Source organism: Bubalus kerabau, chromosome 3 (genome assembly GCF_029407905.1).
Source record: "Bubalus kerabau isolate K-KA32 ecotype Philippines breed swamp buffalo chromosome 3, PCC_UOA_SB_1v2, whole genome shotgun sequence".
In the NCBI taxonomy this organism is placed as follows: domain Eukaryota; kingdom Metazoa; phylum Chordata; class Mammalia; order Artiodactyla; family Bovidae; genus Bubalus; species Bubalus kerabau.
Genome location: NC_073626.1, coordinates 81,813,555 through 81,837,199, shown reverse-complemented (window position 1 = coordinate 81,837,199; position 23,645 = coordinate 81,813,555). Strand labels below are relative to the sequence as shown.

The following is a 23,645-nucleotide window of genomic DNA, read 5'->3' as shown; positions in this document are numbered from 1 at the left end:
TTTTGCTCTCTCTTCTCCTTCTGGAACCCTAATAATGCCAATGTTGATATACATGATGTTGTCCCAAATGTTCCTTAAACTGTTTTAATTTCAAAAATTTGTTTTCTTTTTGTTATCCTAATTGAGTGATCTCCATTATTCTATTTTCCAGATCAGGTGTTCTGTATCAGTTGGTTTGCTGTTAATTCCTTCTAGTGTGTTTTCATTTATCATATTCTTTAGTTCTGATTGGTTCTTTTTTACTTTCTAGTCCCTTGTTTGGAGAAGGCAATGGCACCCCACTCTGGTACTCTTGCCTGGAAAATCCCATGGATGGAGGAGCCTGGTAGGCTGCAGTCCATGGGGTCGCTAAGAGTCGGGCACGACTGAGCGACTTCCCTTTCACTTTTCACTTTCAGGCATTGGAGAAGGAAATGGCAACCCACTCCAGTGTTCTTGCCTGGAGAATCCCAGGGACGGGGGAGCCTGCTGGGCTGCCGTCTATGGGGTCGCACAGAGTTGGACACGACTGAAGCGACTTAGCAGCAGCAGCAAGATATGTAACACATAGGAAAATGGATTAACTTTCCAAGAATAATTTTTTGGAAAAAGATTGTTTTCACACACAGTCTAGAAGTGTCTCTAAAAGTTGTCCTATATACAGAAAACCATGTTGTTCATATAAGAACAATATATGGACATTAAAATGAGATGATAATGTCCTCCCATTTTAGATCTTTGCAAGTTGACCACAGTCGGAGCACAGGGGATGCTGGACAGATTTTGTTTGTATGAAATGAGTCCCTTGATTTTATGAAGAAGTGTAAACCCTCCTGTTTGCCAGAGCATGTGAGCTGTCCAAATAAATAATGCCAAGTATCTGTGTTTAGCGAAGTTTAGGTTTTTGCCAGTGAGTAGAATCACAATGTGTCATGTTTAATCAAAAGCTTGATTAGGAGAAATAGTCACACAGGATTGCCTAAAGGAAATGTACCCTACTCAGCCCACTCAACTTTAACTGCTATATCTTTCTAGACCACACGTGAGAGCAACTGCTTGGATCATGATCTCAGCTCCTAGCTGACCAGCACTTCCCATCACATCCCTGCATCTGAGCCCCCACAGAAAGCACTGGAAAGGGTAAGTGTTCAAAACCTGGAATATATGGGTCAATGCTTTGAGAGTTTTTAAGTTTCTAAATTCATAACTCGAACTTCTAGAAGAATTTCATTCCAGGCATTAGTACTAGGAAAAATCAGCGTTCATCCTTACTTGAAGGAGAAACGATGTTGCTCTTCACCGTTGTGGGTTGGGAGCTCTAATCCCAGGCTGTGTGCTGACTGACTAGGACCTCGTCATGAGCTTCTGTGCCCTAATTTTACACTTGCAATTATCTTGGTAGCCAGTTCTTACTGACCCTTCATCTTAATTTATGTACTTAAAAAAAATTTATCTTGGTATCTGGTATATGTAAGCTCCTTCAAATACCATTAGAAAACATATGGGAATATGAGCATAAAAAAATATAGCATTTATTCATCACTGTATTGCAAAACAGAGTTCTATATAGTTCCTCATGTATGTTTTACTCTGAATAGAATGTGTGGGTTTTTTCTTACACTGTTTTGGTCACAAGTCCTGCAGCAGATGTCAGGAGGCCAAGAAGCTGTGAAAGGCCCTGGCCAAGTCCTGTAACCATTCTGGCCTTAGTGGTTGGAAGGAATTCTTCCCACTTGTCTGCGGCAACCCTTTGTTTTTGACGAATAGACTGACTGTCTACATTGAGAGTGAATATCTCTCTTTTTTTTTGTCAAGCTAATTGTCAAGCCTGATTCTCTCTGACTAGCTGGATGCTTTAGTCTTCCTCCAGGGCCCTTTTCACCAGGTAATTCTCACTAGGCCTTTTATGAAAGTGCTAAATGTCACTGCAGCGGGAGGAATGAGACAATGCGACACTCTCTCTTTGTGCAACAATACACTTTTATTGTCCTGTTACCTCTGCAGTCATCTTTGAGTAATTGTTGTGTAAACAATAGAATGGAATGAAATTACATTACGTTGTATGCAAATGGCTCTAGAACACCTTAACAATTATGACAAGGCAATTATAAATAACTTTTTTTTTCCTTAGTAATATATATTTGCTTTTTAAAGTACATTTAAAGAGCTGCCATATCTAGGGTTAGCTAGGAAAGAGCAAATGGTACCATCTGGGAGCCACCACCCTGAAAGTTTTGACTCCAATTTTGAAAAATCTGATGGTTTACTATTCCATAATGTATAGTCAAGCAGAGGGTGATTTGGGTTGAAAGTATTTATTCTTGAAACTTAACAGCGTTTTACCTTTTAGTCATTGCACAAAACCCTTTCTAGTATTTTTCACTCCATCTGGGTATTCTGCAGAATTTCAAGTAAAACACGGATTCTGGTATTTTCAAGTTTATCACCTTTGGAACGACAGATTCTATCATTTCAGGAGACATCAAATCAGAGGTGGGTACATAATTAGCAATCTAACAGAATGGCGCCATTTTATAGAGCATCCTAAACGTTCCAGTGAAGCAAAACTTACATATGCCACTTTATGTAGAGGAAATTTTAGATCTGAGACTATTCCAGAGTAAAGCAGCCTCAGGCACATTCTTAATATGAATTTTTTTTTTTTTCCCCACAAGGCACCTCCCTCTCCCAGGAGACAATCAGATTGTGAACTGGTTTTCAGGCAAACCAAGAGAGAAAGCATCCTAGTTCCCAATTCAGTCATTTCAAAAATCACAAGTTATAAATACTCGAAAGATAGACCTGAAGTTTTTTGTTTAAATAACAAGAGTAACTGCAGGAAGCATATATAATCAAAAACGTTTTTTTTTCTTCTTTCTTATACCTAAGGTGTGTAATGCATAAATATATGAAAAATAAAATTCACAGTCAGTTTTAAAACTAGAATTCAAGTTTGGCTAATAAATCTTAATTTTATAAGTATATTAATTTCTAAATACAACATAAGAGGCAGTATTGTCAGATGTACAATTAAAGTATTATAACAGAAAGGACAACAATGAGAGAAGAAATAGGCTTCTGATAGAAAAGATTCCTTTTGTTGCCAATAAATCGGACCACCTGAGTGTTTCAGATTCTTTTCACTTAAGGGAGATCCAAATTGGTTGCTGAGGATATTAAATAGATTTTGAAAAACTGAGCAACAGTCGTGCAGCTGTGGCATTTGCTTGTTCTCATACTGTGGGTTGCTAGAGAATAAAGCAGAACTCAGTGTTGTTAAGTTTAAAAAAAATTCTCTTTTATCCCGTTACATTGAAGCCGGCTTCTTCACAATCCTCTGATTTTGCTAGGGGGTGGGAGGAAGTGGCAGGAAAGGTTGGAGGGAGGGTGTGGCGAGGGGAGGCATGACAGATCAGGGCGACATCAAGGGACAGGTATCAGCTGACACTCAACTGCGCAAACCCGATCAGCTTCACTTCGTCGGGGATCTCCGACCCATCACAGCCAGAAGCCTGAAAAGGTAAAAAGCAAGCCTCAGTGCCGGCTGGTTGGTAGCGGCCTTTTAGAGAGTTGTTCGTGGGAAGGCGGGTCCATGTGCAGTCTGTGGGGCCAGGGGTTCCATCTCCGCCAGCAGACATGCTAAGAATCCCTTTCTTCAGTGACTCCTGGGTGTGTCAACTGCTCTGAGAAATCTGATCATCAAGCCCATTGAGGACAGAGGCGAGAGGCTTTGCTGCCCATGAAATGGAACCGCCGGGAAGGTACATACATATTCTCAACAACTCCGATGTAAAATGTAGTTTTAAATATGCCTTACTTTTAAAAGACTATTATGAAAATGAGCAGAAGAGATCTAATAGGCCACACTCAAGGGTAAGTTGGTTTTTACCAAAATCATCATCTCTGTCAAACTGGTCAGGAAAAAAAAGGTCACCAAGTAGTAGAATGGCTCATGATAGACAAGTGTTGTTTAAATATGAGGAATTTTTACAGGGAAAGGTACCATATGTTTTTTTCTATAACAGAATTTGTAAAACTTTAGGACATATTTAGTGCCTTAAAAGTGGCCCAGATTACAGAATGCAAAGTATTTTATCATGTCAAAATTCAAAGAAACTGTGACTAAGCCCTTGCCCATCAAAATTCTCACTGGCCCTAATTTACAACTTATTCTCCTCTTTACCTCCCTTTCCTATATGGTCGCTCAATAGTAAAGAATCTGCCTGCAATGCAGGAGACGCAGGTTCGATCCCTGGTTGGGAAGATCTCCTGGAGAAGGAAATGGCTACCCACTGCCAGTATTCTTGCCTGGAGAATTTAATGAACAGAGGAGCCTGGTGGGCTACAGTCCATGGGGTCGCAAAGAGTCGGACACGACTGAGGAACTAACCTATAGACACACAGAGTACTCAGACCACCATTCTAAATTGCCTCTACAGTAGTACATAAATCAGAACTGGACAGTACGTGGGGTGAGAAAAGTTTGAATGTCTGGGAATGGGCAATTAATTACCAACGGGACATAGGAACCTTTTCTTGGCTGACCGCCTGCTAAATAATGGTGAAAACAGCTAGTTTCCCAGGGTCCAAAGCCCTTTCCAATCCTCACAGAGAAGCCGTTTAGCACCGTTCCAAAACACTACAGACACTCAGCCCTTTGCCAACCCCAGCATTTTCCTTTAAAATAGGCAGCTAATTAGAACATATAACTTGAATATTTGAAATAATTATCCTTAACATTCAGTGTGAGCAGTTATGCTTAATAAGAAAATCCATAGCCTAAAGAGTAGGAATATTAGCTAACATTTAAATAATTTACTTTGTGCCTGTCTCTAGTTTCAACTGACAGATAAAGTACAATTTTCATTGTTTGCATTGCCAGGGGCAGAAAGATCAGAAGCTCTCCTTATCACTGCTAAGGAAGCAGCACTGGCAGAAACGGCTTCTCAGCTGAGATTTCTGGTGGGTATTTATCACACCAACGCTGTGACCTTTACCACCACCGCCACCCCGCCCTCCCCCGCCACCCGACCAATCTTCTCGTACTGCCGTTTCTTGACATCTCTTCCTAAACCTTCCCTTCTTCTCTCCTTGTAGCTATTGCTAACAGCACTTTCTCAACTCCCTGATGGGGGCAGAGATGATCTGTGTAGAAAACTGACAAACATCTGAGGCCAAACTGTTGCTTTTAACAAGTGTGAAGCCACATCCATGCATTTGAAAGCTGTATCTAGCTGTGACTAGCAGGAGCTGAAAATAGCTAGAAATAAAAACTAAGTCCTTGTGGTGAAGAGTAATGAAAGTGAGAATTTGTGTAACCAAAGCAGTGATTATGTGGGTATAGTGAGGTCATGTCCCATTCTAGGTTCTGTCTCCTGGCAAAGAGGCACAGGCCAGGTGACTGGCTTTGCTTCAGGACACTCAGATGTTGCTAGCTCTGATTTAAGCCTCTTAAACCAGAGGCCTTAAATCCTCTTAAATCCTTACCTCTTTGTGGCCTGAAAAATGATCATGAGGACAACAAGCAAATGATACTGAAATCTCCACAAAAGAGACCAGAAACCCTTAAGGCAGCAGTTCTCAAACTTTATCAAGAACTCCAAATGATATGTCCACGTGGATTGTATTTATTGTACTTAGAAATATTAAATATTTATATAAACAAATGTGACTTAAACTTAGAAGCTTTTGCACAGTAAAGAAAATCATAAACAAAATGAAAAGATAACCTACGGAACGGGGTAAAATATTTGCAAACGATGCCACCGACAAGGGTTTAAGTTCTAGTATACAAAGAACTCAAAGAAACAAAAAATCCAATCAAAAAATGGGCAGAGGACCTAAATAGAGATTTTTCCAAAGAAATACAAATGGCCAATAACCACACGAAGAGATGCTCAGCATCACTAATTACTAGAGAAATACGAATCTACAATGATGTACCACCTCATACCAGTCAGAACAGCCACAAATGCTAGAGTATGGAGAAAAGGGAGCCCTCCTACACTGTTGGTGGAAATATAAGTTGTTGTAGTCACTGTGGAAACCAGTATAGAGGGTTCTCAGAAAAGCAAAAATAGAATTACCTACCCTACAATCCAGCAATCCCATTCCCACCATTGTAGATAACAGTCCCAGTCTGTTATCTACAACACATAAACAGACTCACAGACATAAAGACTTGTGGTTGCCAAGGGGAATGAGAGGTGGGCGAGTGATGGATTGGGAGCTTGGGGTTAGCAAAACTATTACATGTAGAAAAACAAGGATCTACTTTATAGCAGAGAGAGCTTACAATCAATATTCTATAATAAACCATAATAGGAAAGAATGTGTGTGTGTATATATAACTCAATCACTTTGCTGTACAGCAGAAATTAACACATTGTAAATCAACTTCAATAAAAGTATTTTTAGTAATGTTAAAGTATTGAATCTATTTTAAAACAAAATATGTTTAGGTTATGTTGTATTTACTGTCTTAGAAAATAAAAGATGTTTCTAAAGTATTCAGTTACTGATTCATTAAACATTACAGAAATAAGCCCACTGCATGCAGTTTCCCCAAACAAAATTAAGAGTGGCACTGCTTTTTACACTTTCTCAAATCTCAAATGTTTTGCTTAATAAAAATGGCCAGATTCTCACACCTGCAGGCACAGTCACTCAACTGCTGTTTTCCTTAAAGTATACAAAGAAAATCCAGTCTCTCACAAATATCTAGTTGGAAAAGGGGAGAGTATCTTAACAGCCTTTCCAAATAATTGTGGACATCATTTGTCACTATGCCAAAACTTTCCAAATGCTATTTTCATAAAGCTTAGTTGCAATATAAAATGTAAAACCAACATGTTAAACTTTTCATAAATGTTATGGTAAACATCGGTCTATTTTAATGGATCTTTTACCCATGTATAATTTTTCAGCATCACTGAGCTAGCAAATGTTCCAAATGTTGACATATTACACAGTATCAATACATTATTATTACCAATCTCATCAGATAAGGCTTTAAATACTGGGGGTAGGGTTGTGGGTGTGGGGGTGTCTGTCAAACTTACTACGGCAGATACAAGTTTTCTAAAATCCTGTTTTTTGCTTGAAATGTGAAATTTCTTATTGACAACAAATACTGTCCATAGTTTTCCTTGACGTGTCAGGCTTACTGGGTTCATTTTGAAACAAATGTCTGCCAGATCCCTAGTCTGAAGAGCCAATGTTTCTCAGCTGTTCTTCAAAGTAAAAGTGATGTTCCATGAAAAAAAAAAAAAAAAAGGCTAGTTTGGCTCACAACTCAATCTCACCAGTGCTTTCCCTCGAGACAACCATCACACTTAAGTACTGAAGAAATGCTTCCCATCTCGTCACACAGAATATTAAAAAGATGTGTTCTCAAGTGGGGATTTAAGCCAGTTGCACTTACTTTTTAAATTTTTATTTATTTATGGAGTGATAGAATGAGTGCTTTCAAGATGATGGCTATTACTACAGTTTGATGTTTCTGCTTTGGTTTCTGCCAACATTACTAGGTTTGACCACAGTGGCTTTTACACCAATGTTAACACTATGGAAAAAGCCAAGTAACATCTTAGTGTTCTAATGAACATTCAGGATCCCTTAAAAAAGAAGTCTCAAGGAACCCCAGAAGTTCAAGACCCACACTTAGAGAACCTCCACTTCAAAGGAAAATGTACACGTTACCAGGAACTTACCGTGGTGGTGTAACACCACTATGCCACTCAAGCGTCTGAACTCTGGTTCCTGAACGTGCCCACCAGACCAGCAGGTGTGGCCTTCATCGTGTGGAGGAGCTTAAGATGTGGCTGTCCAACATCAATCCTAAGAATTCCCTGCACTGCCAGCCTGGGTGCACTTTGGAACCACCAGGAGAGTTTGAAAACATACCCGTGCCCATGTCCACTCCAGAAGCTGTGACTGAATTGGTCTGGGGTGTGGCCTAGGCACTGGGATTTTCTGAGCTCCCCAGGTGAGTCAGTGGAGTTTGAGAACCTCTGTTCTACCCTAGCGTCCCCTTTCCTTTAGAGCCATGGTTCCCAAACTTTAGCATCAGAATCACCCGAGGGTGTGTTAACACAGGTTCCTATGCCTGATTCCCTCCAGATTCTGATTCCTCAGGCCTGGGATGGAACCCCAGAATTCACATTTTTATAAAGGTTCCAGGTGAAGCTGCCACTATCTCTCTGAAGACCACACTTTGCAGAACCATTGTTTCAGACGGAATAGGAGACAGAGCTGCTACATGGACCTTCTTGAACTGACACTTTCAGCAGGAGGAGTAAGTTAATACTCTCAGCTACTTTTTATATCATTTGAGTCCTGGCTTTACGTGTACTTTGGGAAATATCACCTTAATCAGTCAGCCTTGATAAATCAGGCTCTTTGGCCATTAATTACCAAAATGCATATAAAACTGCTATCTGTTCAACATCACTAATTATTAGAGAAATGTACCAGCTCACACCAGTCAGAATGTCCATCATTCAAAAGCCTACAAGTAACAAATGCTAGACAGAGTGTGGAGAAAACGGAACTCTCCTATGCTGTTGTCAAAGCAACCATGGAAAATAGTACGGAGGCCCTCAGAACACTAAAAATAGAACTACCATGTGACCCAGCAATCCCACTTCTGGGTACAAATCCACACAAAACTCTAATCCAAAAAGATACCTGCACCCCTAGGTTCAGAGCAGCGCTATTCACAATCGCCAGCACATGGAAACAGCCTGAATGTCCACTGACAGATGAATGGGTAAAGAAGATGTGGCGCATATACACGATGGAATACTACTGAGCCAGAAAACAGAATGAACTATGGACATGAGTTTGAGTGAACTCCGGGAGATGGTGTTGGACAGGGAGGCCTGGCGTGCTGCGATTCATGGGGTCGCAAAGAGTCAGACACAACTGAACTGAATGCCATTTGCAGCAACATGAGTGGACCTAGAGATGATCATACTAAGCGAAGTCAGAAAGACAAACACCATACCATAACACTTATATGTGAAATCTAAAATATGACACCAACGAACATATCTTGGATACAGAAACAGAATCAGGCATAGAGAGAACAGACTGATGGTTGCCAAGGGACAATGAGTTGGGGGAGGGTTGGAGGCTGGGGTGAGCAGATTTAGCAGATGTAAGCTGCTATATATAGAAGGAACAAACAACAAATATACTTATTCCTACTGTATAGCTCAGAAAACTATATTCAGTATCCTTTGATAAACCACAATGAAAAAGAACATTAAAGTATAACTTTTCTGTATAGAAGAAATTAACACACTGTAAATCAACTAGACTTCAATAAAAAATTGCTATCTGCAATGCACTTAGTAAACTTTAGAAACTAAGTTCATACTGCTCATGTGTGTACCAGTTGGGTGTTAATTACATGTATAGTTGACCCTTGAACAATGGAGGGGTTGGAGGTGCCAGCCCTCCAAGCAGTCAGAAACCCACATATAACTTACATTTGTCGCTCCTTAAATATGATGCCTCTATATCTGCAAGTTGAACTAACCACAGATTGTTATTACTGTTTATTGAAAAAAATTCATGTCTAATTGGATCATGCAGTTCAAACCTATGTTGTTCAAGGGTCAGCTGTACTTACAATTTGTGTTCTATCTTCTCTCTCTCTGTCTCTCTTTAGTCATTAAGTCATATCCTACTCTTGTGACCCCATGGACTGCAGCCTGCCGGGCTCCTCTGTCCATGGGATTCTTTGGGCAACAATGGGTTGCTATTTCTTTCTCCAGTTCTATCTTCAAGGGCAAATTAAATATTTTGTATTGTCACTAACGCAGTTTCAAAAATTCTACATTGAAAGCAGCAAGACTTACCTACTTTACAAAACTGCAAGGTAACAAATTAAAAAATGACTTAAAAAACATTTATGAAAACTAGCCTCAAGGCTTACAACAATAAAACCATGCTGATAATGTCAAACCCAAAGCACGTACTACTTGAGCTGAAATGCCCTCTATGCCTGAACTGCTTTGTTGAAAGTGAAAAGGTTTCTGATCTCCCTGTTCCCAGCAGTGCCAACAATGGAAATCGTACTTCACTTATTATCTTTCCTGTCGAATGAAGCTAGAGATCTCATTGGGTGGAGGAAAAAAAGTAAATGTATTTCTTCAAATAACACTATTCTTGCCCCTCAAGGCCATTTTTTTTTAAGTTAAAATATATACACAGATATACAAGAGACACCTTTTTAAGCTTGAGCCAAATATTTCTTAATAGTGGTGGGAGTTAAGAGGAAAGAGACTGGAGAATGAGTTGTCCACATATAACATGCTTTCCAGCCTTGGCTAAACACTGGGACCACCAGAGGGTGCTTTCAAAGTTCCCAAAGCCCAGGCTGCAGGAAGAAGACTTAGGCTATTTGGAATAGGACCCACGCATGAGTAATCTTCTAAAGTGTCCTCACCATCCCTTGAGTGAAACCACTGTGTAGCCAGTTGAAGAACCACTGTATTAATAATTACATAATTTTCAGGCCCCTGACATTCTCCTTTAGAAAGCAAAGAAAGCGCTGAGATTAAAATGATAAACAGTTGAGAGGACTATGAGCAGTTGCAGCTTAGGAGGAAAAATGCTTCCAAAACACTTTGATCTAAATAACCAGACTGGATCTCTGTGGTTTTACCGGGATGTTAAGTGTCCCACAGACGATTAAGCCAAGAAGCAGTTCAAACGAGCTGTGTCAAGTGGGTCTCAAACTGGCTGGCAACTGACAACCACAAAGAAAACCTTTTCAGGCTTTAACTAACTAGAGCTGGATGGAAAGTTAAATGACAGAAATAGAAGGTCATTCCTGAGTTTGGCTTTATTTAACATCTTTATCTTTTGAGGAAAAACCATCACTTTTCATTCACTGGGAATGCTGCACATTACCGCCTTCTCAAGCCATAAGGGAGAAGGAAAACCTGCACGCTTCTCCTGCAGGTCTCCTGCACCAGACAGGCCAGTACTACTCTGCTTAAGGTACAAAGAGATCCGGTCCCAACCAGTGTGTGTCCAGGCCTCCAAAAGGTGACTCCGCAAAGAACCAGAAAACTATAATACCATAAGCGTGCAGGGTCCTGACTGTAAGACTGAACAGTTGTTGAGCGTGGGGCCATGATGCTAGACCAGAGTTGAACTCCCAGCTTTTGCACCATACGATCTTGGGCAAGTTAACCTCGCAGAGCCTCTGATTCCCCAAACATGGGATGGACCCAATGACATCACCATCTTGGGGGATCATGAGGACTAAATTAACTGAGATGATGTAAAATACTTCATGCTCTGTTCTGCAAACAGTGGATGCACATGAAACAGCAGTGATTCCTGTTATTTCTGCAGGCAAGGCCAAGGGATTCTGACAGAGATGTAAAAAGAGGGCATGAAGCTGAGGTCACAATCTTAGTTTTCAGGGATCAAAACAAAGGTAAAGAAAAGAATGATGGCTCAAGTTTTTAAAATGAGGCTTTTGTTATTCTGATGTATTTTAATTATGATCAGTTGAGTTCAGTTGCTCAGTCGTGTCCGACTCTGCAACCCCATGGACCGCAGCACGCCAGGTCTCCCTGTCCATCACCAATTCCTGCAGTTTACCCAAACTCATGTCCATTGAGTCAGTGATGCCACCTAAAAATCTCATCCTCTGTCGTCCCCTTTTCCTCCTGCCTTCAATCTTTCCCAACATCAGGGTCTTTTCAAATGAGTCAGCTCTTTGTATGAGGTGGCCAAAATATTGGAGTTTCAGCTTCAACATCAGTCCTTCCAATGAACACTCAGGACTGATCTCCTTTAGGATGGACTGGTTGGATCTCCTTGCAGTTCAAGGGACTCTCAAGAGTCTTCTCCAACACCACAGTTCAAAAGCATCAATTCTTCAGTGCTCAGCATTCTTTATAGTCCAACTCTCACATCCATACATGACTACTGGAAAAACCATAGCCTTGACTAGACGTACCTTTGTTGACAAAGTAATGTCTCTGCTTTTGAATATGCTGTCTAGGTTGGTCATAACTTTCCTTCCAAGGATTAAGTGTCTTTTAATTTCATGGCTGCAATCACCATCTGCAGTGATTTTGGAGCCCCCCAAAATAAAGTCAGCCACTGTTTCCCCATCTATTTGCCATGAAGTGATGGGACCAGATGCTATGATCTTCGTTTTCTGAATGTTGAGCTTTAAGCCAACTTCTTCACTCTCCTCTTTCACTTTCATCAAGAGGCTCTTTAGTTCTTCTTCACTTTCTGCCATAAGGGTGGTGTCATCTGCATATCTGAGGTTATTGATATTTCTCCCAGCAATCTTGATTCCAGCTTGTGCTTCCTCCAGCCCAGCATTTCTCATGATGTACTCTGCATATAAGTTAAATAAGCAGGGTGACAATATACAGCCTTGATGTACTCCTTTTCCTATTTGGAACCAGTCTGTTGTTCCATGTCCAGGAGATCCAAGACAGAAGAGCCTCTAGATGTACATTAGAGACACAAGTAAGATTCTACACAATTTTGTTAGGTAGGAAGTTAAGGGATGAGGGATGAAGGTGACCTAGCCAAAAAGGATGCAAGCTGATTTCTAAACCCTACTCCAGAAACGCCCAGGAGAGCTCACAGATATGCTACAAAAAGAACCTCAGGAGATTTTTCTAACTCCTGCAAGTAGGCCCTAGGCACACAGTGGATACAAACTAACCACAGAGGCTTCTCCAACTCCAGCACATGCACACATGCTCAGCTGTGTCAAGCAACCTTAGGCAGCTAGCAGTCTGTTAAGGATTCATAAACATTCTATATATACATACATTTGATTATAACAGACTGAATTATGGGAAAGACATAAGTAATAGAGCCTGTTGTGCAACTTGCAACTGTCAATCAAAACTCTCAGTCCACACCCATCTAGATGTGTAAAATGACTGTTTTGCATGTGCCCAGACAGGTCCCATTCCCTGATTGTCCTTGAGTGTACCTATTTGCATTTTGCACAGGGCATGAACCAAGAGGAGGAGACAGGGAGTATAAAAAGGGAGGTCAAGAGGCATCACTGCCACTCCTTCAGGGCTGCCCATCTTCAGCCTATTTAATAAAAGAGCTTGAGCTGTAACCAGTCTGTTGTTTCAAACCCTTGCTATGATGAGACAGGAGCCGAGAAATCCTGCCTGCGTGACCTGTAACAAGACTAGAACTGAGGGAGAGAAATACACCAACCTAAAAGTTTCACTATAATATAACCTTCCAGAGAGAGAATACTGGAGGAGAACCAAGACCAGAATTGGATGTCCAAAAGAGCTTGCTGGATAAGTGAAATTAAAGCATAAAACTGGAACGTGCCTAGGTGTTGGTGAGTCAGAGACCAGGCTGGGTAAAGTTGGGAGACAAGGAAATTTTAGTAAGATTGAAAAGTACATTCAAAGGGTCAGTGGAGGAAAATAGGAACAGGACTAGAGAAAAAAATGAATGAATGGGGGGTGGGGTAAAGAAAGGCAGAGCAGGATCTAAAGGAGGTTTGATTGGGGTGTACTTCCTTAGCCACATTGTTTGAGTTTCAGAAAAGGACAGTGGAGAGCCAGTCAAGTATCTGTGGGCATTCTGGAATTAAGGATTCATGGCAAATAGATGGGGAAACAGTGGCTGACTTTATCTTTCTGGGCTCCAAAATCACTGCAGATGGTGATTGCAGCCATGAAATTAAAAGACACTTAATCCTTGGAAGGAAAGTTATGACCAACCTAGACAGCATATTAAAAAGCAGAGACATTACTTTGTCAACAAAGGTCCATCTAGTCAAGGCTATGGTTTTTCCAGTGGTCATGTATGGATGTGCGAGTTGGACTGTGAAGAAAGCTGAGTGCCAAAGAATTGATGCTTTTGAACTGTGGTGTTGGAGAAGACTCTTGAGAGTCCCTTGAACTGCAAGGAGATCCAACCAGTCCATCCTAAAGGAGATCAGTCCTGGGTGTTCACTGGAAGGACTGATGTTGAAGCTGAAACTCCAATACTTTGGCCACCTGATGTGAAGAGCTGACTCATTTGAAAAGACCCTGATGTTGGCAAAGATTGAGGGCAGGAAGAGAAGGGGACAACAGAGGATGAGATGGTTGGATGGCATCACTGACTCAATGGACATGAGTTTGAGTAAACTCCGGAAGTTGGTGATGGACAGGGAGGCCTCACGTGCTGCGGTTCATGGGGTCACAGAGAGTCAGACACGAACGTGTGACTTCACTTTCACTTTCAGTACTGTGAAAGGGCTGGGGTAGCCACTCCTATTTTATAGGTAAGTGAATTTAGAGACAATGGGAATAAGCCAGCATAAAAGTTTTAATTTCTTGTCCCTAGGTTTACATGTTCAAAGTTTGGAAAATGTCCTGGAGGTATTATATGCTGTAACTTCTTTTTTTGCAGAATAAAAAATAAATAAACGTTAATTCTGACTTGAAATGCAGACACGGGGTGCCATTTTTCTCGTCCATATATCCTCATATAAATGAAATATGTTTACAAGATGCAGGTGAATTAGAAACATAATAGAAGTGAAAAGAAGAGTCCTAAGCTAGAAGATAAAGTTTCTAATTTGTTAATTTCTCACTCTTTGTCTGACTAAAATGTTCTTTTACTATCAAAACAAAATTGATTTCTTCAGCTGAATTCTTTCTGTGAAAATCTTTGTGTTTTTCTTTTATCACCCAGCCTGGCCATCTGAAATTAGATGAGGAGCAAGGTCCAGAAAGTTAATTAGCACTAGGCTAACATTTACTGTAACGAATCATTTAGCATTTTTTGGCCATGCACATTTTCCATTAAATTTTCACCAGAAATAAAAAAGACCATTAATATGTTGTGCACAGCAAAGTGTTGGTCATCTAGATCTTAAATTACTTAGCACTCTGGCTAGCCCTTGCTAAGATTAATTTATAATTTAAAAAATTTGTCATTTACTATACCGTCTGCAAAAACTTTCCAGAAAAGCATCACTTTTGACTAGTTGGACTTCTCTCCATTTCTAGCCAGGATCACAGGCTCTAAGTTTCACAAGGACCCCAGAATGCTCCATATCTGTATCTCTGTGGCCACCCTAGTTTATAAACTTAAAATCTACCAGTGCAGAAAAACTGTTGGAATATTTCCTCTCCATGAGAATCTGTTACTGTGATTTGAAATGTGGAGTTAAAACGTCATGTCTTTGTTCATTAGCTTTCAGAGGGCAGTTCTACAATCGCTTCCAATTACTTAAACCATTTCTACAACAATCGGCCTCCATTTTTAAAAGTTAGGACCACTTGGCTTTTGCTTCAGAAAAGGTTTGTTAAGAGTGTTGCTTCAAACTCAGATTAATTTGTCTTTCTGGTCAAGTTGCCGTACAAACTGGAAGCAAAAGGGTACAGACTTCAAGACTTCTCAAATGGCTACTCTTAAAGATGTGATGGTAAAAGAGCAAACCACACATAAGTGTGGATGAGGAAATTTCCAGTCATGATTAGAAAGTATTCCCAAGTCATAAAAAAGAACAAAATAATGCCATCTGCAGCAATGTGGATGGATGTAGAGATTGTCATAATGAGTTACAGTAAGTCAGAGAAAGACAAATATCATATGATACCATGTATATGTGGAACCTAAAAAAATGGTACAAATGAACTTATTTACAAAACAAATAGAGTCACAGATGTAGAAAACAAGCTTATGGTTATCAGTGGGGAAAGGGAAGGTGACGGATAAATTGGGAGATTGAAACTGCCATATACACACTGCTGCTGCTGCTGCTGCTGCTAAGTCGCTTCAGTCGTGTCCAACTCTGTGCGACCCCATAGATGGAAGCCCATCAGGCTCCCCCGTCCCTAGGATTCTCCAGGCAAGAACACTGAGTGGGTTGCCATTTCCTTTTCTAATGCATGAAAGTGAAAAGTGAAAGGGAAGTCGCTCAGTCGTGTCCGACTCTTAGCGACCCCATGGACTACAGCCTACCAGGCTCCTCCATCCATGGGATTTTCCAGGCAAGAGTACTACATAAAATATATAACTAGTAAGGACCTACTGTATAGCACAGGGAACTCTACTCAATACCCTGTACAGACATATACAGGAAAAGAATCTGAAAAAAAGAAGTAGATATATGTATAACTGATTCACTTTGTTGTTTCCCAATTCACTTTTCTGTATATCTGAAACTAACACACCCTTCTAAATCAATTATATTCTAATTAAAAAAAAAATTCTCATGTTGACCAGCCAAATAACAAATGCAAAAATGGATTCCCACTTCCCTATCCCCCCAAACCAACAACAGAATTACGGAACAGGTTATTAAATGATATTACTATTACTTGTTGGCACAGCATGGCGAAATCTTTTTACCTTCATTCCATAACTTTCCACTTACCAACTTAAATGTCAATGTTTTTAAAGCTTTGGGATCATCTACAATCTTCTGTAAATTAGCAGCCACTGTAAAATATAAACACAGAGAAAAAGTGTACAGATTATTTCCAATAACACTGGATTTTCACATCAGTGCTTCAGAAAATTTGACTAATGATGCAATAACCTGCAAAATAATTTCTTTCACAGACATTACAAAGTCCATATAAATGACCAAATGGCTCTCATAAAGACATTTTCTACCACAACCTGCATCTTCAGTGCATCAATTAATCAGTATACACTGGTCCCACATTTTCTACAATAAAAGAGAAATTACTTTCTAGTGGAAAGTAGAAAATGATAGTAGCCCCCAGTGTTTCCACTATCTGGACTTTCTCAACACTCATTAATAAGAGATGTATTAGCCAGGACAGGGCAGTTCAAAACAAAGAGGAAACTGCTTTCTCTGGAAATAATAGGTCAGCATTTTGAACTCCTGTCCCTATAAATTCACTCAGTTCTCTGCACCCATTTTTCTCAAAGTAATAAAATACAGTGGACACCCTCCACAACTCAGGCATGTGTCTTAGTGCTTTCAGAGCATGGCGATCTGTCAAAGCAGTGATACCACCCTGAGCAACACCTGAGCTGGGTGCACAGGGTCAAGCACTAAGGGTGTCCATTTGGAGCTCAGCAGTGCAGATACGTTTTTAGTAATAGCCAGATTCATCAGAGATCTGTCCTGCTCTCTGTGGTGCCATGATGCTTCATAGAGAAGTCAGTCTTCCCTGCATAGGGTCCTGTTTATGAACAGGATTCTCATGAGATGATGCTGACAGAAATTTAACACCTTGCTCCTTCTACCTCCAAACCCAAAGTATAAAGCACTGCATGTCAAGTATGTGCTGTTGGTCAAAGAAAGAGAAGTTGGTATTGAAGAAATTAAGAGAGAAAGTCCTGTCCATCATTTTTATTTTCCAAGAGGAAAATCCCCTGCTGCTTCAATAATCAGCCATCTAAAAAGTTATCTGAATACTTGAAGAAAAAATTTAAGAGAAAAATAATAAACATACAAATATTTTGAGAAAAATGTTTCAAGTATAAAGTTTCTAAGTAGAAAATAATCTGTGCAAATTTTATTTTTCTCTAAGGTAGGCTGAAAACAACTTAGATACATGGATTTTTGACAAAATAGTTTCATTTAATCCATCTGCTGCAGAGGAAAAAAAATGAAAATTAAATCTTCATTACGGCCTGTTTCTCTTCATAAACCATAATTGCAAACACTGTTTTATCTTCATCTTGACCTCTTAATACTCCCAATCTAAGTAACTGACAAAGTTTTATTTGTGCTAACACCCCTCACCTCCATTCATCTTTTTCTCTCCCGTGTTTTTGCCCACACAAGCAATCACACACACATCACATCGAGATCCTGAGCCACCAACCTCCAACTTCTTTTGGCTTCCTCTACAGTTTCCCAAACTTATCTCAGATACAAAAATCATCTGCTAATCAACAAGAAATACCGGCTCATGGAGTGCAAAGCTCTGCTGTAAAATTCTGCCCACTAAAGGCAGTACTGATGATGTCAGGGCGTTCTGACTATATGCAGATTGCAGCAACTGAACAGAGTCACCCTCTTCTTAAAGCATAAAAGTGTTCTAATAGTTCTTTGGATCTGAGCTGATTTCATGAGTGGCCATAGAGTCTCCACATGAATTTCAGTCCTTTCATTAGAGTCTCTCCATTAATGTAGATGATTTACTGCCTTGTTCTGGGTCATCTATTTCCAGTCTGCTCTCTAACGTTCCGCCAAAAGCAGAGCTGCGTCCTACACTAATTCACAACCCTCTCTCTGGTGGACACACATCTGCGCTAGGGCCAGTTTCCAAGGAACGTGGCTAGAAGCAGGCTATATCCTGGAGGGCAACACTGAGCTGCTGGCATCTTAAACAATCATCCCAGAAACCACATCCCCAGTTGTGAACCCTGCACCTCGAAGGACATTAGAAATTCAAATTCTGTCTTCTGCTCAAAGCAAAAATAGCAAAACTGGCCACTTACCTGATTACTTATCCCAGCTGCTAGGCTTATTTTCAATTTAGTTGATTCTAATTTGTTGTAAAGTGCTACAAAATAACTTCATTTAACTGACATCACATAAAATTCAGGGTGATGCTAATTTCTCTTCTAGTAGCAATGCTCATTAAAAAGATGGGTGTCACTGTTTTCTCCCTTCTCCTGACTGCACCTGGAGTTCTAAAATAAAAAAATGCTCCTTACCTGGAACGTGAGCTGAGAAGGAAGGGCTGGGTGTTACTTTAGACTTCCTCAAGTATGTGCTGAAACTTCATGTTTTAAGATACTCTAGTTTCCAAAAACAAAAAAAGGCGGGGCGGTGGGGAGGTTCCTGAACTCAGTGACCGTCAACTCATTTCGGATCCCTCTCAGCTTTCCCAAGAAAGACTCACGCGCCTAGTTTCTGAGGCAGACTCGGTGTTACTCCTTGAACTTGTCCCATCCCTCCTCCCCAGCCCACTGTCTTTGGTCTTGGTGCTTTCTCTGTGTCTTGACCACACAAGACACAGGTGATACTCACTGAGGCCTTCTTGCCTACACTAGGGTACATGACACCTTTTTGTGAACAGTCTATTTTTTTGTTTGTTTGTTTCCTATTCTTGTGTCCCTGCATCACACTTCAGGGTTGAATCTCTATCAGGGCTAGAAGTTCCTGTCTGCTCTCTTGGATAACATCTGGCCTAAGTATTGTCCTTTATAAAGCTGTAATAATAACATTAACTACATGGGAGAAGGATGCTAATGTTCAATACTCCCGTGAATCTAACAGAGAAGGAAATAGGACTGTCCCAGGGGATAATGGAGTTGATATCTCTCTGGCAAGCTAAGTCAGGCATTCCCCAGACACTGGCTTCTCCATAATTTCCTTGTACTACTCAAATTCTGCACACTTTGACAGCAAAGTCACAGATAACGAGTATTTACAGTTTGTGTTTGTATTCTGAGTGATTATTCAAAACGTGAACTTTTCTCCCCACATGCTAGCGTGTTTCACCTTAATCTCATATAGTAGTGATGTTCTAATGGAGGTGACTTAATTGGAGCTATTCTCAAACAAAAGCTTTGGGGAAAAGCACACCAAATGAACCCCAAGGCTAATGTATTCCCCTAGCAAGAAATTCTAAGACAAAGGCACAGACTTGGGTTACCTGACAAGATGATAATAACATCATAATATGTTTTACTCAAAGACACACCCTGTAGGTTGCATGGGTACAGAAAGGTGGCATGAGATTACAAAGGCAGAGACATGGGTGCCAAAAGAGAATTCAAGCTCTAAATAAGGAGAAGAGGAGAGGCTAGGAGGCTGGGTTTCTTAGATACTGCTGTAACACTAATGCAAAGTTGTGGCTAATTAATAACTCAGTTCGGGACAAAGGAAGAGATCTGCCCTATAATTTTCTCTAAATGTCTGGGCTCTTATCTTCAGGAGATGCAGTGTAGCACAATGTGCAACAGCCTGAATTCTCCAGCCAGGGTGTCTGCGTTCAAATCCCCGCCTCCTTAGAGCTGTGTGGCCCCATGAACTTGGGCAAGTTTCCTTAGAGTCTTTGTGCTAGAAGTTATGCGTCTGTAAGAGGTGGATGGTAATGGTGCCTACTAATAGGGTTGTTCTTAGGATTAAGTTAATAACAAAGTGCTTAGAATGCTGCATGATGTGTAGCAAGTACGTAATAAACATTAGCTTATTGCCTCTACCCGGGACACCTGCAAATCTTAACTGGTTTCCTTGCCTTCCATCTAAACTTCTCAAGAGACCCATTTCTCACACCAGAGTTACCTGGAGAATTTAAGTCATAAATCGGAACATGTTGCCTCCTTAAGTAATACTTTTGAACTGTTCCCATCAACTTTGGGGTAAAGCTCAAGTTTTTAATGTGGTCCATCAGACCCTCCACAGTCCAGCCTCACCTACCTCCCTAGTTTTTTTTTTTTTTTTTTTTTTTCCCCCATTTCCTACCCTGAAATTTTCCCAGGAAAAGTTCTGTAACCCTCACTCTCCTCTACATCTCTATCACCAAGTACTGAAATTGTGGTTTTTTTTAATAGTGATTTCCCCACTATATACTGATAACTCAGATAAAATCTTAGCCTTCTACGCAAAAGGTTTAACTTGGACATACATGCATTCATTCCTGTTGTTCAGTCAGTAAGTTGTGTCCAACTCTTTGCAACCCCATGAACTGCAGCATGCTAGCCTTCCCTGTCCTTCACTGTCTCCCAGAGTTTGCTCAAACTCACGTCCATTGAGTCAGCAATGCCCTTCAACCAACTCATCCTCTGTCGCCCTCTTCTCCTCTTGCCTTCAATCTTTCCTAGAGTCAGGGTCTTTTCCAGTGAATCAGCTCTTCGCATCAGGTGGTCAAAGCATTGGAACTTCAGCTTCAGCATCAGTGCTTCCAATGAATATTCAGGACTGATTTCCTTTAGGACTGACTGGTTTGATTTCCTTGCTGTCCAAGGGACTCTCAAGAGTCTTCTCCAGCACCATAATTAGAAAGCTTCAATTCCTCAGTGCTCAGCCTTCTTTATGGTCCAACTCTCACATCCGTACATGATTACTGGAAAAGCCATACATGTCATATATATATATGTCTCATATGTTTCATATATATATGAGACACATATCCACCTACACAGAAACTGATGATTTCTCACGACCTCACACGTCGTGAGAAACACGACTTGCTAGAACACAAGTAAAACCTCCACCATCTTCTCTAGATTTGTACAATAACCTGTTGTCTCCCTGCTCCCATCCCACTCGCTCAGGTCTGACCTCCACCCAGCAATCAGATGAGCCTTCTAACATATAATTAGAGTATGTGACTTTTCTATTCAAAGTCCCCTGCCAGCTTTGCAGCTCAGAGTAAAAAAGCAGTCTCTACAAGGAGCAAGCCTCCTAGTCCACGTCTGACCTCATCCCACATCATTCCATTTCCAGCTGCCCCTGCTCCAACCACAGCAGCCTCAGGGCTGCTTCCCAGGTGCTCAGAGCCAGCTTCCACTCAAGACCCTCTGTACACGCCATTCCCTGCTTCTCTATGACTCTCCCTTCCAAGTTGCTGCCCACATGTCTCTGGCTACCCTATTAATACCCCTACACAGCCCACTCCCTACTTCTTTACCTAGAATTTTTTTCATAGTATTTATCATCACCAGACCTGCTATATATTTATGAATTTCTGGATACAGCTTTTCACTCACCACCTCACCCCCCACAAGCACAGAAACAGAAGGTCCGGTGACTGCAGGAACTTTATCTGTCTGTTCATTGCTATGTTCCTAGTGCCTGACACGTAGTGTCCAAACAGAGGGTTCTAAGATTCTAAAAATCTTGGGTTAATACTCTCTTACAGAAGAATTATTCATATCTTAGGAGTTCTACAACTGTGTCTCCTAAGCAGCAACCTAGTTTATTTTCCCAAAGCAAATCAATTAACTCTTGGCTCATCCCAAATGAATACCGAGTATCCTAGGCAACCATGACTTTAAAGACTGGCCATCAACAGGCCCATGGAAAGATGCTCAACATTGCTAATTATTAAAGATATACAAATCGAAACTACAATGAAAGACCACCTCACACCAGTCAGAATGGCCATCATTAAAAAGTCTACAAAATAACAAATCCTGGGCAGGGTATGGAGAAAAGGTAACTCTCCTACACTGTTGGTGGGCATATAAGTTGATGCAGCCACTATGGAAAACAGTATGGAGGTGCCTCAAAAAAGTAAAACTGTAATTACTGTATGACTCAGCTATCCCAGTCCTGAGCATATATACACAGAAAAAGCCATCATTCAAAAAGATACCCACCCCTGTGTTCACTGCAGCTTCACAACAGCCAAGACATGGGAGCAACCTGAATGTCCATCAACGGAGGAATGGATAAAGAAGATGCAGTAGATAGACATGGCTATCTACTGAGTAGTTTTCCACAATGGAAAACTACTCAGCCATAAAAAGAACGAAATAATGCCATTTGCAGCAACATGGATGGACTTAGAAATGATCATACTAAGTGAAGTAAGTCAGAGAGAGAGAAAGACAAATACCATATAATATCATTTATGTGGAAATCTAAAATATGGCACAAATGAACCTATCCACAAGACAGAAACAGAAGCACAGACACAGAGAACAGACTTGTGATCCCCAAGGGGTGGCGGGGAGAGTGGCAGAGGGATGGACTGGGAGTTGGGATTAGCAGATGCAAACTATTATACAGACAGTGGATAAACCACAAGGCCCTACTGTACAGCACAGGGAACTATATTCACTACCCTATGAATAAACCATAACGGAAAAGAATATAAGAATGTATATATATGTATAACTGAATCACTTTGCTGCACAGCAGAAATTAACAAAACATTGTAAATCAACTATAGTAAAAAAATAAAGACTGGCCATGTTTCTTTTAAAAGTGAGATGTAATTGACACATAATGCTGTATTAGTTTCAGGCGTACAACATATTTTTTATGTATGTATATGTTATGTGTGATCTGCACATCAGGTCTAATCATCCATTACCACATGCCGGGCCCAGGGTGTAGCCACAGAGAGTCCCCAGAAGCCCACTGACAGCTGTTTCTCAGCCCACGGTAACCTTGTGTATTCTGTGGACACGAGCCCCCTTGGCTTTCCAAGCTAGATGTGGAGGCTCATCTCTCAGGTGCAGATCTCAAAAGCTGGGGTGCTAGAGGTGGGGTTCAAACCCTCCTCAGGGAGAAGCTTGGAGTGAGTTCCCTCCCAATGTGGGACATCATGCCATGGTGAGGCTTAGGGCACAATTGTGTCTCAGCCCCTTCCACTCATTTCAATGTGGGCTTTTTCTCATTTGCCTGGTATGAAGGAGCTGCCCAGCTAACTTGGGGGTTTCTTTCAAAGGAAATTATTCCACACATAGCTACAGATTCAGTGTGTCCATGGCTGATTTCAGCATCCTCCTGTGTCAACATCTTGAACTGGAACCCAGGATTTATCTTGACCTATTTCTCTCATCTGTTACCTCTCATCTGTCTGCAAATCTGTCTGCAATTTCCGACAGTTTTGCCTTTAATATAGATTTGCAGTGATTTATCTCTTCTCATCTCTATCTCCTTCTATTTAGTCCACAAGGAACCACCAAGATTGACTGAATTTCACTCCTTTTTTTCAGAGGAGAGCCTAGCTCACTCTCCAGGTAAACCAGCC

General features: G+C 40.8%; 1 protein-coding gene and 1 long non-coding RNA gene across 11 annotated transcripts in view; one reads left to right on the top strand and one right to left on the bottom strand.

Moving 5' to 3' along the window:
• The window catches only part of LOC129646345 (uncharacterized), a 103,908-nt gene extending 97,420 nt beyond the window's left edge, over positions 1-6,488 (top strand). For 7 of the 9 annotated variants that reach the window (XR_008711869.1, XR_008711871.1, XR_008711865.1 and 4 more), the window contains exons 6-10: positions 1,015-1,119; positions 2,383-2,472; positions 3,639-3,740; positions 4,862-4,941; positions 5,077-6,488. This is a non-coding gene — a long non-coding RNA (uncharacterized LOC129646345). Of the gene's footprint in view, positions 1-1,014; positions 1,120-2,382; positions 2,473-2,654; positions 2,789-3,638; positions 3,741-4,861; positions 4,942-5,076 lie in introns of those variants that run through there. The other 2 variants (XR_008711872.1, XR_008711873.1) reach the window with 2 other exon arrangements.
• STK39 (serine/threonine kinase 39) overlaps positions 1,940-23,645 on the bottom strand; it is a 320,485-nt gene continuing 298,779 nt past the window's right edge. For both annotated transcript variants that reach the window (XM_055572346.1, XM_055572348.1), the window contains 2 exons: positions 16,382-16,446; positions 1,940-3,491 (listed from right to left, as the gene is read on the bottom strand). In XM_055572346.1, coding sequence (XP_055428321.1) covers positions 3,417-3,491; positions 16,382-16,446 — 140 coding nt within the window. In that variant the 3' untranslated portion in view covers positions 1,940-3,416. The remainder of the gene's footprint in view (positions 3,492-16,381; positions 16,447-23,645) is intronic.